We start from the raw sequence: 19,441 nt of genomic DNA, 5'->3' as shown, positions 1-19,441 counted from the left end.
ACACCCGCAGAGCAGGACTGATGGCTGTACAAAGGTTGATGGTGACGGTTCCATGGAAATCTTAGCTCTACAAGTCTGGTTTGGATCTCAGAGCAGCTAATCAGTGTAAATTTTTACCAAGTATCTTAAAGTGCACATATTACCTTTGGCAATTTCTTAAAATTAAAATAATATTTAAATTTCTCAGACAAAACAACTAAAGGTACACTTAAGTGTCTTATTTTTAACTTAAAACCATATCACATGATGGATCATCGTCATTCTTAGTCATTAAAAGCTCGAGAAAAAGTGAGTAAGTGGACCTTGAGTTGGAACTGTTATGAAAACTGCTCTTTCCCAGGTCAAGAATTAATTTTTCTCTTCCTTAATATTTCTGTTTTGTCTCTCTCTCTGATCATATATGTTACAATTATTATATTATTGGTCAATTATAGTTAGGATTTGGATATCACAAGTGATCACAGCAAGGGGGACAGAGTATGCTGACTATGTGTATTTCTGTTTTGTTATACCTGTTTTGTCACCATCACCAGTGTCATGTTTTGCCACAACATCAATTTTAAACTACCATCATCACCGTGATCAATGTACTGTGGCTCCAATAACATGCAGGTAGAGAGCTACGCATGTAGTCACAGAACTGGAGTTACGCTATAAACGCCGATTCTGGTAACACAAAGACGTGGAAAGTAACATTATAAGCAATGTGCGCCAATTTCCCTGCTGTTAGCTGCAAACCAAACACAGAAATCTTCTACTCCCACCATCCAAGGAAGTGAAGACACATGGGATTAATTTCATGGAAATGTCACAACAACAACAATAACTGGGAAACTCTTAGGTTTCACTGATCATTGTACTTCTGAATGCTTTGAGAGCTGATATAAAGCAGGATTTGCTTCAAAACTGAAGCTCAAAGATGGATCAGTACCAAATCCAAACACCAAATCTTTGCCTTTTGTCATGTCGCTTTACTGTTTATGTTGCTGGTTAGCCTGCTGAATTGTCCGTTAGCATGTTCCACTGCAAATGTGGCTAACGGCATCTATTGTAGACCCACACGTAAGAAAAAGTCTCATTGAAGACAATCAAGTAACCAGAGTGAGCTTGCATGTGGGTAGCTTTATTTTCACTTTTGTGCCGTCTTGCGAAGTCAGAGCTAACGCTATCGCCACACTTCAAACCGCCAGTTCAGCTGGTTTTGTTGGCCTGTGGCCTGCGGCTGAGATGCCTAATCCTACCCCTTATCTAAGAATGAATCACATTACATTTACTACAATATGGGGCCAGTTGCTCCCTCCAAAACACACGTAGGCCAATACGTCATTTTCATTCCTACTTGGAACCAATAAACACATCTGTTTATTTAAGCCTTTTTTCTTTCTTAAGATGTTCCCTTTCATTCACTGCAGAATCAGCATCCCTTTTGTTTTTCTGATACCCTGATTTAGTATTGTCACTGTATTAAAAAAACAAACAAAATACCATAATAGAAATTTTATGACATATCTCCCACCACTAGTGCAGGCACAGATGCTAATTCATGTTCTCGTGGGGTTTGTGGAGTTGCTTTGTGACACCACTCTAATTGTGTTTACCCACTTGCTCAGTGTACTGTCCACTGCAGAAACACAGTTATTTGATATGTGCTCTTTGCGGACTACCAAGAACAAAGGGTCTGTATGTTGGTATGAATTAGTCTGAATGTGTGTTTTTTGTTCAGTAGTGTGGTCTGTTCCTTACTCAGATATAAATGATACACAGCGATCTTTCCACAGAAAGAATTTTCCATGTTTAGAAAGAGAGAAAGAATTTTAAAGCGGGATAGCTGCAGGACTGTACAGTAGAACAACATGTTTCACTACACAGAATCTCACAATGAAGCTCTACTGTAACCTTCAAAAATCACAAACCACACAAGTCTTCAATGGATGTGCCAAGGACTGGTTAATAGCCACTTCAGAATGGAGGATCAGCTGCTTATTAGACTATGTCTGTTTGTGTGTGGGTGTCTGAGTGCATACAACTGCCTGAAAAAATGTTTGTGTGCTGAAAAGCTCACAGCTAGATCCTATTTGTTTACAGGTGGCAAACACACTTGCTCAGAAAATGCAAGCATCTCATAACAATACAAATGCTGGAAAAGTCTGCTGTGCTGAGATTCAACAAAATACTGACCAGCAGGTAGGGATCGCAAATAAAACATTAAATACACGAAGCACTACCGTGTGGACGTGCAGATCCTTGTCACTAGCGGGCAAGAAAATGTGAAGTTTGCTGTGAGGGTGGTGGTAGATGTTTCCAGTGGCCAGCCCTCAGACTCAGCCTTTGTTAGTCCTGCATGTGTTCAGAGTCGACTACAGAAGCTAAGTTATGAGCTGAATGCTAACATTAGCATGCTAACCACAAACCTGTTTCCAAAGATGTTGGGATGCTGGGTAAAACATAGTGCAAAGACAATAAATTTAATGCTTTTCCTCATCAGCTTCACTGATTTTTAGAAATATCTGCTTATTCTGAACCTGATGCAGCAACACATTTCACAGACTGGGAAAGATGTGGAACGCTCCAAAAACACCTGTTTGGAACATTCCACAGGTAAACAGGCTCATTGGTAACAGGTGAGAGGATCATGATTGGGTATGAAAATGAGTGGATTAAGGATATTACTACATGGGCTGAGGAACACTTCAGAAAACGACAGAAAAATGACTACTCTGATTTTGTCCAAACATTTTTGGAATAAGGGTTGTACCAATCTGCTGCTGAAAAAGGGGAAATTTTACTAAATGTTGTTGGGGTACTAGATTAGAAGTGAGGGGATAACCAGCCTAATTACCATTAAAATGACCAAATGCTGAGATTTTTTACTCTGGACCCATGTGACCATATTACTGTCGATAAAATATGCTTTTTCTCTTTTATTTTAGTTGGCGAAATGGTCACTGGCCCTGCAGGATGCTCAACATGTAGCTACAGTAAATGGCTTTTTATTAGAGTATAAAGTGATGTGGAGAAATGCTATAAAAACTCTCTTTACAGTCACATACAAACATAACAGATAGAGAAGTGAAACCAAATCTGTGCAGTGGGCAGGTTTCATAACAGCCAGCTGAGTCTGAGACTCCCGAACTGAGTCAAAGTCACTTTAAAAAACATGATGAGAAAGGCCAGCCATAACTCTGCTATCAAAACTCACCTTTCAGATCAGGTCATGGCAGGCAGCACACAGCTCTGTTCTCCCTCTCAGTGAATGAAAGGGCTTTACGAGCTGTGCTGATGCAGGTCATTGGTATAGACAAGGCAAGTAGTTAACATTCTGCACAGGCTCCCTCTCAGGCTGCTAAAAAGACACCAGGATCCGGTTCTGCTAAGTTATGCGTCTTCCTGAGAGATATCACTTCAGACTAACGGAGCAGTATAGGAACGTGAACTTTATGCAAATAGTGGAGTATATGTATACTGTAATAATAAGGGAACCTCTGTGCTTCTTCCTTTGCTGGACATGAAAAGAGAAGTGCAAAGAAGGCAAAACTTTAGGCAGGAAATATCTTTTTCTCAACCGTTCAGTAGTTATCTCTCTCCCTCCTTCTCTAAGGTAAAAAAAAAAAGAAGTCTAGGTGCATAAAAACAGTAAGACACGATTCCAGGGAGCAGCGTTTTATTACTAGACTAAGGCAACATTATTTGACCTTGACCTACACTAAAATGAAGGTAGTCTCATTCTGGACTCAGACACAGACACAGCCATCATTACTAAAACATGAAGGCAAGTTAATGGAGGATTTGGCCACACACGGACGCAAACGTCTGAAACACCAAATTCATTTTGCTCACACACGCTGACCGACCAGACCTCAGTGACCATTCACGTAAATGAGGGTGAACAAAATAATAGAAACGCTCCCGAGCAGCATATCCCTGCACTGCAGCCTAACTCACAGTTTACTCTGAACAGTGTCAACATTATGAGTCAGCATGAGCTCGTTGTTATGCTAATGGAGGATTCTTGTCACAGTGAATATGCAGCATGCATGATTGGACAAACACGAGTCCAAAAGATGCGAGTTATTCTTGTTTGCTGAGATGCTCCAAACAGCAATGAGCTGGTGACTCCTGAGATTTCCCAAAGTTAGTGGAATCAGACGCCAAAACAAATACAACAACAAAGCACGGGCTGTGTCTGCGTTGAAAAAAATGGGATTTATTTGTTTGAAATGTTCAATAATTTATAATTTACTTAAAAAAAAACAAAAAACATCTCATTAAAATCTAACTCTTGCACACATATGGTGCGACCACTCGGGTGAGCATGATAAAAAATACACTGGTCTCATGTTCATGTGAGCTCGTCCTCTGCTAAGCACGGCTGTTACCTTACGCTCGTACTTCTTATCTTCGTGCTTTGTTAAAGTGTTCTTATTGCTGGTATTCAACCCCAAAATGAGGGACGTAAAAAATGAAAGGATCTGCAGCTCTAAACTTCGAGGATGAGATAAATTGAAAGCTACCAGAGAGCTTGTGTGCATGTACAAGCATGCTGCACAAACAGCTGCAGGTCAGTGTCTGTGTTTCTGTTTCGACCTTGTTTAACTGATGTAATATATGCAATCTTTATACTAACGCAAATCTACAGTGTTCTACATACCCCCCAATTAATTAGTTTGAGAGGGAAACGAAGCAGCACATTACTGTACAACGCACCCTGCAACAGATACAAACATTTGAATATTTAAAGCCATTATGAGCTGACGAATGGACACTGCATTGCATTATTGAGGATGATATTAAACAGCGAGGCAGACAGGATATTATATATGACCTCACCTTCTGCGGTGCACATACTGGAGCTGGAGCAAAAGGAAAGATTGCATTGCTCTCTCTCTCCCTTACACTGCCCCAGCAGGGTGCTTGAATGATGGAACAGCACAATTTAATCTCAGAGCAAAAATAGAGGATGGCATAAAAAAAACAAACATAAACCTGTGAGACATGATTTTATACACCTACTCTCTTCCCCTCTTCCTCTCTCCATTTTGTCCTCATTATCATCCTCTCATCACTTAGTGAGCTGTGCCCCTAGCATGCCTCAGCACCACGTCGGACCAGATTTATTAAATCTCTCTCTCCCATCTTTGGCTCCAAACACATCTCATTTTCCCATCTCTTCCACCTAAGTTTATGTGTTGTGTTGCACAGAGCGGTGCTACAGGAGGGACCTGACGAATGATTAATCCAGACTAATAGATCTTACCATGGGACTATTACCTTATTTAATGTGGATGGTGGGGTAACAACTCAATCCTATGCTTGGGGTTATCCCTGATTTTTCTTGAGATTGGAATCACTCATGGCAGGTAAATAAAGCAGCTTGTCAAGGAAATATTTCCTTTTTCACCCCGTTTTGTTGCCATTTGATGCCACGGTGCAGCATCGGCCGAGTTAGTTATTTTCATATTCTGCCCATGAGCCCTAAAGCCTGGGGGATCTCACAGATTATGCAGAAGAACTGTGCGGAAAAGAAGCATTTTTAGTATTGAAGGAGAAAAAAATGAGGAGGCCATATGTGCATTTATTTCAGCCCAACTGAACTGAACTGCGTTTCCTCCCTCTTTTACATACATATGTGGCGTGTGGCTGCGTGTGTTAGCATTACCATACTGTATGTGGGCCATTCTGTATGTGATGTGTGTGCAGGGTTACCCTTCAGCGCTCACTTGCACGCACACGCACACACACACACACACACACACACACACACACACACACACACACACACACACACACACACACACACACACACACACACACACACACACACACACACACACACACACACACACACACACACCTCTACTTTTGGGGAAATTGCATAGACTTGCATGCATTTCCTGGAGACCTACCTGAACCCTAACCTTAACCTAAGCCTGACCTAAACCAGTGACCCCAAACATCAGTTGTTTTCCAACTGGAGACACGGCTTTTGTCCCCAGTTGCACCAGCTGTACCCAATTAACTGGTCTTTAGTCTGATATGTGTCCCTGAAAGTAGGCACGCACACACTTGCTTCCAATAGTTCCCACAATGGGCATCCTTCAGATAAAACATTTCCACCAGTTCTACACTCAGATGCTGTGGCCTCAAGCGGCCTTTAGTATCCCCGACTGCAGGAGCTTCAGTGCACATGTTCTTCTATTCACTGCTACAACAGCACACATAAAAACATTTATCATACTCCATTTTTCATTTTCCTTTTTTCCAGTCTAGATAGTCTTCTGGTACAAACTGAGCAGTCAAATGACTATAGTCACAGTAAAAAATGGCGACATATGTGTGACCATCACAAGGGAGGGAAGAAGAATCACCTCGCAGAGTAGCGTAATTAGTGAGACTGCTTTAGATTTGGCACACATGCCCACATACACACAGAAGGTGTTATTTAAATACTGCATGTTTGTACCGTGCCATTTAGACTGGAGAGCATTAGTTTAGAATTCCCCTCAGACATGAAGGACTCAACCAAATACAATCAAAATGCTGTTTTTGTGACTGAGCGGGACGACGTGCCAACTCTTACCCCCTCACTCTGAACTGGTTCACCATGTGGGGACAAACTCTTCATGCCTATAATGACTGTGTGAAAAGATTAACGTCACCACGACATGATTTATACAAGTACACCCAAACCCATACACAGACAGAGCCACAGGCACGTACTATGTTTTTTCACTGTAACTGGATCAGATAGTTCATCTTTAGGCTTTTAGTCAGGCTCTGATAAAATCAGTCACAGGGGACACAGTGTAAGGGAGAGCTGGCTGTCTGTGGATAAGTGCGGGAATTGGGACAGGCCGATAGTGAAGGGATCTGGGGTGGCAAAATGGTGTTATCATGATAGCAGGCTAAACTGCTACTGGTGGGACAGTAAAGAGAGGCTCTATCCAATGGGAATGGATGAATAAGCCATGAAGCCAGGCAGCAGAGGCACTGGTCTGAGATAATGTAGCCTCGCCATGGTAAATCTCTGATGCACACACATGTGCACGCAGACGTGCACTCACACTGACACAGGCATACAAATTCATATCAGAATCAAATCTCAAACTGTGCTGTAGAACTGGGTCATAGAGTGCCTCTCCTACTGAGTGTATAAAGTTTTTGTGATAACAAGAAGAGCAAAAGGGAACTACAGTGCGAGAGGCTGAGAGGGCAAGAGAACAGGAAGCTTTCAGCAGGGCTGAAATAGCAAAATGAAAACTGGAGAGTGTGTCACTGCTCTGGCACACACATGCGTATGCTATATATTCTTGATGCGCACTCACATGCTCTGCTGTATACAAGATTGTGTTCTTACATTTAAACGTTTTCACATTACTCCTTGTCGTATTTAGATAACACAATGTTTTTCTGTGGTGGGGTGAAGGAGACTCACCCCCCATTTTGGAGATGATAATTTTCCCTCCCATGTGTATACATAACATGCATTATTAAGAAACCTCTGCAGTGCTGACATCCTTCTAGCTCCTGTAGCATACTGGTTGTGTTGCTTGTCCTGGGTCCCCATTTAAATCATGCTAGATTTAGAAAGTGTGTGCCTGTAGAGAAAGCCGAACTCCATCCTGGAGGGAGAAACAGGTACAACCCATCTCAAGGTATTCAGTAAAAAAAAAAAAAAAAAAAAAAAGAGTCTGCAGAGCTTGTGAAGTTGAAGGATAAAAACTGATCCAAATGGATTTATTGGTTGGGTTTAAAATAAACTGCAAAAAAATAAAGAAGAAATGATATTTTATGAATAAACCAAAGAAGAGCAAACCATTTACATCCCTCGCATCGTTATTAATGGCTACAATGCTTACATGCAAACCCTGAGACTGTTAGCATGATGCTACAGATTATGCACTCTATGCATCTATGTTTGCAACCAGGAGACAGTTAAGAACCCAATTATGATGGCGGTTATTGCATTGTAAAGAAACACTTCTGACTCAGTATGTCTATGTGATGCATCACTCAGTAAGGGTACGGGGGCATTTCTGAGGTACAGTTGCTCCTTCAGTCTGTATGAGTAATGGCCACAAGGGAATCGGGCAAGGAGTCCAAGTCCATATAACACACAAGCAGAGAGAGATTTACGACAAGCTCTGCGCAGGTACCAGGGCAAAGGCAGCATGGAGGTCACCGCTCGCAGTCCTGTGTGACAGCATATTTGGTGTGGAGGAAGGTGATTGCACCGCTGGTTAAAAGCGCACTTGTCATTAAATTAACACTGGGTAAAAATGGTTCTGTCTAATGTGAAAAGGAAACGCTTGTAGTGAGAACTCACAGATAACGTCAGCTCCTCTCAGCTCTTCAGAGGGTTTTAGCATCTTTCAGCTCATGTTTTTAGTGGAAAGGTTCTGACGCATCCGCCGTACAAGCACCTGCTCAGCACCTAACTGCAGACAGACAAGGTGAGCGACCAGCTGGTGAATACAATAGAGCACTTTGCAGCTAAAAAGCCAGATATTGCCCTAAGCTGTTGGTGGAGGCCAAGTGAGCAGAAAGCAGAAGACTGAGGAAGCTGCTAGCTAACATTGTTCACTTGGTTCAATATTGTGTTTACAGCTTGTTCTGCAGCCTGGAAGCAGCCAAAAATAGTTAATACTGCAATGTGTTTTTTTAATTTGGCTAACATGCTGCACCACTGAGACACACACACACACACACACACACACACACACACACACACACACACACACACACACACACACACACACACACACACACACACACACACACACACACACACACACACACACACACACACACACACACACACACACACAGCACTGTAGCAGTGTTGCACTATTAAAATGCTCTTGGCTTTCACTCTATATTCTTACATATCATGACTGCACACGATTAACCAATCATGGCCATAACTGTGCTATGATGTCTGTGATTGCTGCTGAAAATGCACAAGCAGACTCAGAAACAGACACACACATTCTCAAACACTGGACAAAATGCAGCTCTAATGTTAAAACCATGTTACAGTAAACACACTGTGTATCGAGGCCGTGTCTGAGTCGTCAGATGGAGAACACTGAAGACGTGCTGCTCCCATACAAGCATATCTTAAAAAACATTGTCCAGCAGTCGGTGATCAGAGCTAGCTTGTCTGCCCTCACTGGCCTGGCTTGACTTCTAGCTCATCCTTGCTCTCCTCATAGTGTTTAGCCAGAGCAGCTCTCGATGGCATCGTGCACTTGGCCACGAGGTGTCGGAGCAGCTCTCTGAGTCCCTCTCCCTCAACCACAATGATTGGCAGCATATCGGTCTCAGTCCTTCATCACACCACCTGGGCGATGACCTCGGCTAGCAGCGACACACCCTTTGGCTGCGGGCCTTCCTCGCATCCTGCTAGACTGAAGAGTAGCATCACACGGTTTCTATTTGACTCAGTTGCCTCCCCATCTGTTCCCACACCGAGCTTCGTTTAGCGTGCTTCATTTTTTACCTCATGGGCTTTTCACAGTGCACTTAGCCCCAAGCTAAGCGAGCTGTTAGCCCCAGGCTAAGCGAAGCCGTTAGCAGAATGTATGTGTGTGTGTGTGTGTGTGTATGCAAACTAACCAACATGCATAACCAGCGAAAGATATTCTCGATAGTTAACCAAATAATGGAAAGCCGTTGACATCACTAATACTGTACACGGCTGCATGCTGCAGATGTGTATCTAAAACCTGACACGGTGACCTTTGCTGCGACGTAATTTCCTTTAGGAAGACTTCAGTAATGAGTTTTTAACTTCCGACCAGGCTTTCAATCTAAATCAGCACACAGGCACTAGTAATACGTTGGCTCTGTTCAGCTTCCTGCTTTCAGCTTTGTTTAAATTCCTTCCCTTCTTTACTAACAAATTCAGAAAGACTGCAGCCTTTAAATAAGACATTCTACATGTAGTTTTTGTCAGGTAAACCTGAGCTGACTCCGTGAGCCGATCAAACAAATCATCAATAATTCTCTTTACAGCAGATGCCTGCTCTTTGATTAATAAAGGTCCAGACTTCAAAGAAACAACTCAATTCTCCAACTAGCCTTTTTCTGTGGCTGCGAGTTTGTGTTTCACGGAGGCGTGTGTGCTGCCTCTGTTTGTATGCTGGGGAGTGCGGACACCTTTTTGGTCATGCCAGAGCTGCTGGAAGGTAAGGTTTTCTCATCATCACCACTTCAATGGTTTCTGGTGCCTACAAAAGAGACGGATGCGCACAAAGGCAGAGTCCATGTATCCACCACTCCCACTCATTCAACACGACACTGTCAGGAACCTTCAAAAAGTGACCCAAATCAAACCAGTCGTGCCTTATAGGAAACAAAAACAATGCGTGACAAACATCCAAACCAGCCACACATGAAAGCGAGCGTGAGACCTGAAAGAGGAGCTGAAATGCAAAGAGAATTCATGGGAATAAAGAAGGAGCTTTGAGGTGGACAGCCCCGAAGCAGAGTGAACTTTACCGAAAGGCCAAAGTAAAAGGACACACACACGGGCGCTGGTCAAACACAGTACCAATTTCCTGTCTACATATGCTCAGCACCAATGTAAATCTGGAGCTTATGAAGAGAAGTCGGCCAAAGTCATATTGGTTTTGAGATTCACTGAAGGGAGGCAATCCTTTCCCTCTGCTGACCTAAGTCAACTCAAATTAACTGACTTTCTGCAACAACCAACTGAGGGGGGATTAGAGCATTGTATTAAACTGAAGCATCTGTTCCTTAACGGGCAGAACGAGCTGCACTCCTGTCCATGTCAGTGCTGCGGCGTTCGAGCTGCTTGGCCGGCAGAACTAATTTCAGCTGTGAATCACAGGCTCATCCACAGGTCAAACAGCCCAGAATGAATCATATTTGCTCATGAAAAGCTGCTCATCTTTGAAATGTTTTCTCACTGGATGAACCGACGAGCAAACGGCATATCGAGTCAAGACAGTCTGCTCTGCGTGTCTGCATGTGTTACCCATGCATCGCCGGCTAACACCACACCAGCCACAGCTCTTCAGGCCACTCTGACTTTGTGCGTCTGTTTGTGGAGACAAGGTTTTAAATATGGTTCCTGTGATTATTTCGCCAAATAGAGGTTCCTCCTCCTCTTTCTCTAAACTGTCATGCTTTATCCGTAAACAGGATCGGATCAATGTACTACTAAGTGACGTACTTTTGTTTTTTAGTGTACTTCAAAACCTCCATACAGTAGTGAGTCCAGGCCTTTTTGGATTATGGCACCTCAAAACGAAGGATTCAACTGATGATATGTTTTTCCTTGATTTATTAAAATGATCTAAAGGCTTGAGGAGGTAAAATAAAAAGCAAAGACGAGAGCAAAGCTTGATTTGTGTTGCAGATATCAGCTTTTTTTTCTGCTTTCCTACCTTGTTAATAATTTTTTAACCTTTCAATCTGCCTTGAGACCCCTTTCAGGAGTCCTGACCCCCACAGTGGGAATCACTGGTCTGATGAATGTTGCTGCACATGTAGCATTTAGAATGAGCCGGCGGAGAGAGCTCCAGTAAAAGTGATAAAGACAGTATATCTAACAGCAACGGCTGAAGAAAACTGTTGACATTTCAGAGCACCGTTTTTTTAATCCCAGTTATTAAAAAGCCTTGTGGCAGCATTGCAAGTATCATGGGAGGACTTCATGTTATCCTCAGGAAAGAAATACACGAGCAAACAACAAAGGGAACCAGAAACACAACAGTGCACAGACTACAAGGGAGGAAAATGACAAGACCAACATCTGCATCAAAGCGTGCACACACGTGCGTGCACACACACACAAATGTGCAAACACAGGGGGCTGGGGGGTGTCTCTATTCTGCATCTCATATCGTCAATCGTGCAAGATACAATTATACCCGGTGACCTGGCACACCTACAGGAGATGAAAAGCATAACAGAAGAGAAGAGACAAAAGTAATGTAAAAAAAAAGAGAGAGAGAGAGAGAGAGAGAGAGAGAGAGAGACTGCCAAAGGGGCATATTTTCAGACACAACGAGGAGGGAAATTCAGTTTGATAATGCAAACAGGACAGACGGACAGACGGACGGACAGACAGACAGACAGACAGACAGACAGACAGACAGACAGACAGACAGACAGACAGACAGACGCTTTCATCCTAACAGTTTACAGATGCTGGAGAAGCTTTCTGACTGAGGTTTCTACTACTACTACTGACCAATGCAAGACCGGACACACCTGTCGGAGCGGTGTGACCCATCTGACCTTCACGTCTGTCCATGTCGCCTCTACGGTTCCTCGGTCGAGATCGCTGCGTGTCCCTTTGTCTTGAATGTAAGACATGCTTCATGAATCAGCTAACAGTGCTGACCAGAGAGCAGCAGTAACAGTGGTTAGCAACAGGAAGCAGTTAGCTACAGCAACAGCTTAAAGAGCTGATAGAAAAGTAGCGTTTCACTGTCTTCTCCAGTTGTTTTATTTTCAGGCATTGATAAATGAGTATGAGTCGAGCCTGTGAACGTTCTGTGCAGGTGTGAAGTTGATGATCACCTGATCCGAGTGCCACGAAGGACCTCACATTGCTGCCTAAACCGACGCTATCGGCTGAATTTACAATGAAACCCGTGCAAAGAAGTGACAGATCTCAGGCCAGAGCTGCTTCCTCTTTCTCTGAAGAGGCTCAAAGCTCTGAAGCAACGATCAAACACTCATGAATACGCTTGTGTGTGAAATAGCTAAAACAATCATGTTGAGCGCATCGTGAGACGGACATCACTCACGTTCAGGAGCACAGCTTATCTGTTGTATAAATAACCAATCACCTCTGTGGCAAAAATACTGATTATACCCTCACAGTCCCTCTTTAAGAAGGCAGTATTCCAAGTTATGCATCAACTTTATTATTTTTTTCCTCCGTCGGCTGCTTGATGTTATCCAGTAAGTAAAAGCAGAGGGCAGATTCATGCTCTTGACCTTTACACTGCGTACTTACATGCAGACCAAACATTTAAAAGATGTTCTTCTTTGATTCATTACTCTATGATGTTCAGTCTTTGTATCATAATGTCCTTGAAACACAAAATATTTCGGTCCCGCCTTTCAAACAACACACATATTCCTTTTCATTGCATCTGTCTAAGCAGAAAAGACACTTATCCCCATTTACCACAAAAAACAAAACACAGATCAGAGTACTGTATTCCCACACGCTAACGCTACGTCCCTGAAACAAACAACCCCGACAGCTACTGCGACCCTCCTGAAGCTGCTGTTGCAACATCTGTGGGAAGGTTTCTTTTTTCAGCTCATTTCAGTTTGATGTTTAAGTTGGTCTGTCAGTTCTTGTGTGAGGAGGAATAATCTTTGGACTCCAAAGTCAGAATTTTATTTAGCCTGGAGGGACAACGGAGAGCAACGAACAGAGTGTGACAGAAACATGCTCTTACCTGAGACTCAAGGTCAGACGTTCATCTTTAGCCCTCAGCAGATCACCGACTGAAAATGTGGCACAACCCAGGAAGCTGCTCTGTAGACAGAGACGAAAAGACATGGCTGGTTAACGGCGGGCCGAGTATGAAGTGTTGAAATATAAAGCAATAACAAGAGGCCGCTGGATGGAACTGCAGAGGTGCTGCGAACATGATAATGTGTCACATGTTACTTTGAGCCCTGTGATCTAATAAAGCAAAAACGTCTGATGTCAAAGCAAGGGGACGCTGTCTCTGTTCACCCTCTGTCTCCTCTTCCTCACTGCTCTGACAACATGTGTTTGCTGCAGGCATGATGTGAACAGGGGGTGTCAGCGCACGAGAACTGGGTCACGGAGAGTGAGGTAGGGGACGAGCCCATCAATAACGAAGCGAGATGAACCACATTCGTAGAAAACACACACACACGGGCACGCCAAGACGCAGGCACATCCACGTGCTGACTCTGCCGAGGACACTGAGCAGGTAATTAACAACAGGTACAGGAGGTGATTCCACAGGTTTCATCAGACCGGAGAAGAAAGATCTTAATTAAAGTACGTGCAGCCTGTTCGTACTCCTCTGCTAGATAGTATATGACTTCTGGCCCTTTCATCTACCAAACGTAAGTATTTTTTCATTTATTTCTAGGCTTTTATAATCGAACAGTGAAGTGACAACAGGAAACAAGGCGATCTGCGACTAGACCGAGGCTTTTACTTCAGATGGATGTCAAAGGCTGCGTCGGCCTCCGAAGATGAAAACAGGATTGCGTCAGTCTTTGTAATTAATGCAAATGAGCCCCAGGTATTGTGAGCAAACAGCAGTTTCCACGTACTCAATAGAGTTTTACTCTCAACCTCAAGAGAACAGAGCGCAAACAAAGTCAGCCTGTGAAAATGGGACGCGCTGATCCAATACAGCTGATCGGCATCAGCCCTAATGCTCGCCTTATCAGGCAGGTGGCTATCAGTCATGACGAGGGATGCGATCACTTTCATTACTCATTTAGCATTTTCTTAATTAATCAAAGCTTCATCTATAAAATGTCCCTTACACTTTATGAAATTCAATGTCTATTAGCTATCAGTTACATCCATTCAGGGCAGCCGACTTTTTTAGTATCACAGCAGTCCCTGACCTCGTGTTAACTCACATAAAATGACTGCGATCCGTTCCACATTCGACAGCACACAGATATCATCAGATCGGCATCGTCAGATATCCTGAGTTGTGAAGTCGGATTGGTGCGTCTCTGCTGTGAAACACCTCAAAGAGCACCACAGAGGACATGTGACAGAGTCGTAAAGCTTGGGGTCATGTGGCAAATGTGTTTTAAGAGGGCATGACTGATGAGAGGCAGCACCCTGAAACCCAGTAAATGAATTCCCCGTCGTAAAGTCAACATGAACCACTGAGTTTTACATTCATCAGATTATTTCCTGGCAGAAAATATTCTGTTCTTCTATTGTTTGGCTCTCTGGCTACACCGTTTCTTCTAACCTTGGTTCCTCCCTCTTTCTACTCTGCACTGCTCTTTCTTCTCTTTTTTTGGTCTCGTTCTGCAGTCTCCTGTATCAGATTAAAAAAAAAAGGCCATCCTGTCTACTGACCTTTTCTCTCAATCATTTCCTCCCCGAGCATTTTCCTGCTGCCCCATCCCCACATTCTTATGTGAAAAACACAGCCCCAAACACACTCTCCTGCCCGGCCCACCCACAAGGAGGCAAACAGAGCGAGAGAGAGAGGAAGAGGCCAAAGCATGGGGCCGTCAACAGCGCTGGGAAAAAAAAACACATCACATGAAACACAGAGAAAGGTTTAAGAAGCAGAAAGACACACAGCCCCGAGCATCATCTTCAGTTACAACTTTATGCATCACAGTGACACGTCCTTATGAATTAAACAGAGCCAGGACCCCCAGCAGGTACCGCTTCATATTCACTACGTCATACTCTTCAGCCCTGACGTATCATTGCCCTGATAACCCAGAGCACGAGGCACAGAAGGCCATTACACGGCGCCGAGGAACATTATATCCCTGTGTAGCCATTACTCGCAAGCCGGTACAGAACGTCTGGTAAATGGTCTTAGAAATCCATTCCTTAGCATCTTTTTATGGCCCCTCACGATGAAGGCTTTAAAAGTAATGAAGCTCTGGAGACCGTCTTCTTCCGCAAGATCAAAGAGGCTGTACCATAGAAAATGAGAGAAAGATGGGGGCTAGAGGAGGAGCGGAGTGAGAAAAGAAGACAAATGATGCTCTTCCAGGATCATGGAGGATTGATTATGATGGTCTCGCTCCGCTCCCCTCTCACATGCTCCGGCTCTCTCTTTTTTCTATCCATCTTCTCTCCTGCTCTTGCTCCTCCCTTTGACTGGTCCTATTGGCCGGTCGCGAGCAACACGAGAAACTTTTGATCTACGATCTCCTTCACGAGCTTTCAAAAGAAGTGACAGCTAGACGTTTTACACGAGCTCGGAGATAAACGCGCATTTCTGACCAAACTCTCGAAAACACACACACACGCACGCACGCACGCTCGGAAGATCAATCATAGACAAAAAATGAAAGGCGCTTGTGCAGGAGCAGGCGGAGCCGACACGGTGTGCGTCTGCAGGCGATCCCGAGCAGCCGTCTGTGGACCTCTGAAGGCCACACCGTCTGCCCATCACTTGGCAGAGGTAAACGGTCCAACTCAAGCTGTAGATCTATTGATTTTCTCCACGCCTGGAGTGACAGAGTGACACGCACACATAGACACGCACCAACTCTCTCAATCATTCCCTCTGACACACGCGCACAGACTGCAGAGAATGCGTGGAGGAGAGGGCGTTCATTCATATGCTACACCAACAAATGACATTTTATAGAAATGGCAGCAGTGACAGCTTTGGCACTGGCTGAATAATCAGCATCTGGCAAACATTTATGAATATGAACAGATTGATACTATGGAGGTCAGCAGCGTCTACATGAATACGCTGCTCCTTCACTACAAACAGAGCTTCACAAATTGGCCTAATTAAGTCATTAGAGATGTCATGACATGCCATTTATACTAACATGCATATGTGTGCACTCGGGCACGAAACATGGACACAGTAAGTTAAAACTGACACAGTGTGAGATCGCACACACAACACGGATACAGTATGTAACCGCACACACGCACGCACACACACACACACACACATACACACACAAGGAAGTCCACTTACAGTTCTGTTGCACACAATCCTTGCAGCAGCGAGCGAGTAAGCCAGTAAGACAGTGAAAGAAGAGCCAGAGAAATGAGGAGAGGCCGACAGAAAGAGAGAGAGACTGAAATAAAGAGGAGAGAGACAGAAAAAGAGACGTTATGTCTTCTTTCTTCCTCTTAATGAGCTCCAGGACGGTCTTCCTACATATCGCTCTCCAGCCCTCAGTTAGAGTAACTCCGTGTATGCGATATATTCGCGCTTTAGAGAACAGCCAATACTCTCACTGATACATACATTGTAAACACGCAAACACATGAAACACACACACATATAGACACACACACACACATACACACACGCACTGCAGCCTCCGCTGAGACTGAGAACTGGCTAGAGTGAGCTACCGGCGCTACCGCTGCTGCTGCTGTGGCTGGCTTGACAGTAAGCGAGACCAGTGGGGGGGGGGGGGGGGGGGGGCGAGAGAGGAGGAGGAGGGAGCCACAAGAGGGGAGGGAGTCGACAAATACGAGCAGCCGAGGAGGAACGGGGGAAGAAGGAGGAGGAGTGTGGAACACAGAAGAGGAAGAGACAGAGAGGAAGGAAGGCAAACAATTAATGGGTCAAGAACCAAGACAGCAACACAGAAAAGGGCGAGAGACATGTAGAAGACTATGGGGGGAGAGAGAGAGAGATAGAGAGAGACAGACAGACAGAGTTGTGTGTCACACCTCGGTTGCAGCCTGTGACTCAGATGGCCAACAGGAAAAGAAAACACTTGTTATGGCTACTTGAATTTACATGAACGTCGACCACACGGTGCAAGGTTTGTGTGTAGGAGTGAGTGTTTGCACACAGGAGGGCTGAACGAGAAGCTTGTTGTATACATTTTAACACACTCAGATATTTACCACCACATGCACAGAGAGAGAGAGGAAACCCTCCCACCGCATCAATCCATTTTGAGACTTGAAGACAATGATGACAAACCCACACAACAACAGCAGCAGCAGCAGCGGCACTGAGCTCAGGTTTGAACTATCTGGGCTTGAACCTTGGATTAAGCAGGGTTTAATTTTCCCATGCTGACACAGGGGGATGAGCAATTCTGGCAGAACAAAGGACACACTCCACACCGGCCCTTATCACCCCGAGCAGGTACACAAGCTAACACAATGAGGCGTGCACGGATGCGCGCACCCACTCAGACATCTAACATTTGTAAGCACACACAGAGCGTGACGTTCGAGCACGCTGAGCTCTGGGGGTCACGGCGGTGAGTCGTCAGCCTGTCTTGATATGACGGTGGGGACTGGAAATAGGGAGCATCTGTGGAAACACTGGATTTAAAGTGTCCTCGCTGTCTTCATCACCATGCGGTTTGATGACCTGGGTGTCGAGTCCAACGCGTGAAGTCAAACCTGCCAAAGATTTCCTCAGATGCTCCTCGGTCTGCTCGCAAACTGCTTCTCTGACTATGCAACAGTATTTATGGGTCCTTGCACGCTGCTGCCAAATCCATTTGTACATTTTTTTTGATCGTTGATGTGTTTTGTGGCCTTTCTTGTGTGCACTCCCACTCTTAAAATCTGCGTACAATAGAATTGTGTTGGAATCTTACAGGAACAGAAATGTCCAATAACAACATGCATGGAAAATCCGACTTCAAAGCTCGTTCAAAATACGAATCAAGCACATTGAAAACAGGCTTTTTTTTCCCCTGTATCTTCTAATGCCCCGCTTTGAAGTTCAAAATGTTTGACATATTTTAGTGCATTCAAACTGAGTTCTTGAAAAGCTCACTGAGGCAGGCAGGGATTGGACTTAGATCCAACAAGGGGAGCACAGGCTACAAACCCCAGTGAAAATGTCTGAGGCTCCTGGCTGCAAGGGGGAAAAGCTTACATACTTTTTAATTCCTGCTTTTTAGCATTTTTCAGCCGGCTGAACGCTATCGCCACTGCACATGCACACACACACATTATCCATGGCCTTGTACGAATCTGGAGGCAATGGATGAGTTAGCCCTCATAAAGATCATTGAACAAATGCCACTGACAGCTGACGCACAGGCAGCAGCGAGGCATCTCAGACGACCAGTCACTTCCAGACTCAGACGAGCGCAGGCACAAACAGGCGGCCGTGTTTTCGGCGGGTGAGCCGAGGCCCTCATGTAAGGCTGCCTCCCCTCCGCATTGTCCTCTCATTCTTCCCTGACTTATTCTTTTCATGGTTCTCTACCTTGACCTCATTCCCCTGCTTCTGATGTGTTATACAGAAAAAATGAAAAGTCCAGAGACAGACAGAGATGCAGACAGACCTCAGCTCACCCCTTTTCGCCCTCCCCTGCCTATTTCTTCATTGCATTTCCAACAATCGAGCAGCACTGACTTTGTCTCTCACCTGTGCAAAGACGAAGAGTTTTACTGAATATCAGACAGTTTCTGTTTCTGGAAATTAGGTTTGAAAAACTGGAGATGGCGTTATATAAGAGCGTTGCATTATGGGGTGCTTCTAGCTTGAATGCTGCTCGGCTAGCATGTTTCTTCAAGTCTATTTATAGCGAGGCTTTTAGAGTTAGTCAGCCCAGTTTTTAGGAAGCCCCTCACTTTAATGGAAGTCTTTCATGTTTACCAGAGAAAAAGGTTTCAAGAATGGGAATGATCTCCTTGGATTTCCAGTATCTGTGGGAAAACATCCCAGCTGGACTGGTCTGAAGATGTTTCATTCCTCCAAAACAGGTGCTGGAAACAATCAGGCTTGTCTCATAT

General features: G+C 44.3%; 1 protein-coding gene across 3 annotated transcripts in view; it reads right to left on the bottom strand.

Moving 5' to 3' along the window:
• Window positions 1-19,441, bottom strand: part of inpp4b (inositol polyphosphate-4-phosphatase type II B) — a 123,027-nt gene that overhangs the window by 65,388 nt on the left and 38,198 nt on the right. For 2 of the 3 annotated variants that reach the window (XM_070980398.1, XM_070980405.1), the window contains exon 5: window positions 13,449-13,528. In XM_070980398.1, coding sequence (XP_070836499.1) covers window positions 13,449-13,528 — 80 coding nt within the window. Of the gene's footprint in view, window positions 1-13,448; window positions 13,529-16,691; window positions 17,121-19,441 lie in introns of those variants that run through there. The other variant, XM_070980415.1, reaches the window with a different exon arrangement.

Source organism: Chaetodon trifascialis, chromosome 2 (genome assembly GCF_039877785.1).
Source record: "Chaetodon trifascialis isolate fChaTrf1 chromosome 2, fChaTrf1.hap1, whole genome shotgun sequence".
In the NCBI taxonomy this organism is placed as follows: domain Eukaryota; kingdom Metazoa; phylum Chordata; class Actinopteri; order Chaetodontiformes; family Chaetodontidae; genus Chaetodon; species Chaetodon trifascialis.
Note: the sequence above shows the minus strand (reverse complement) of the source record. Positions and strands in the feature narration are given on the sequence as shown.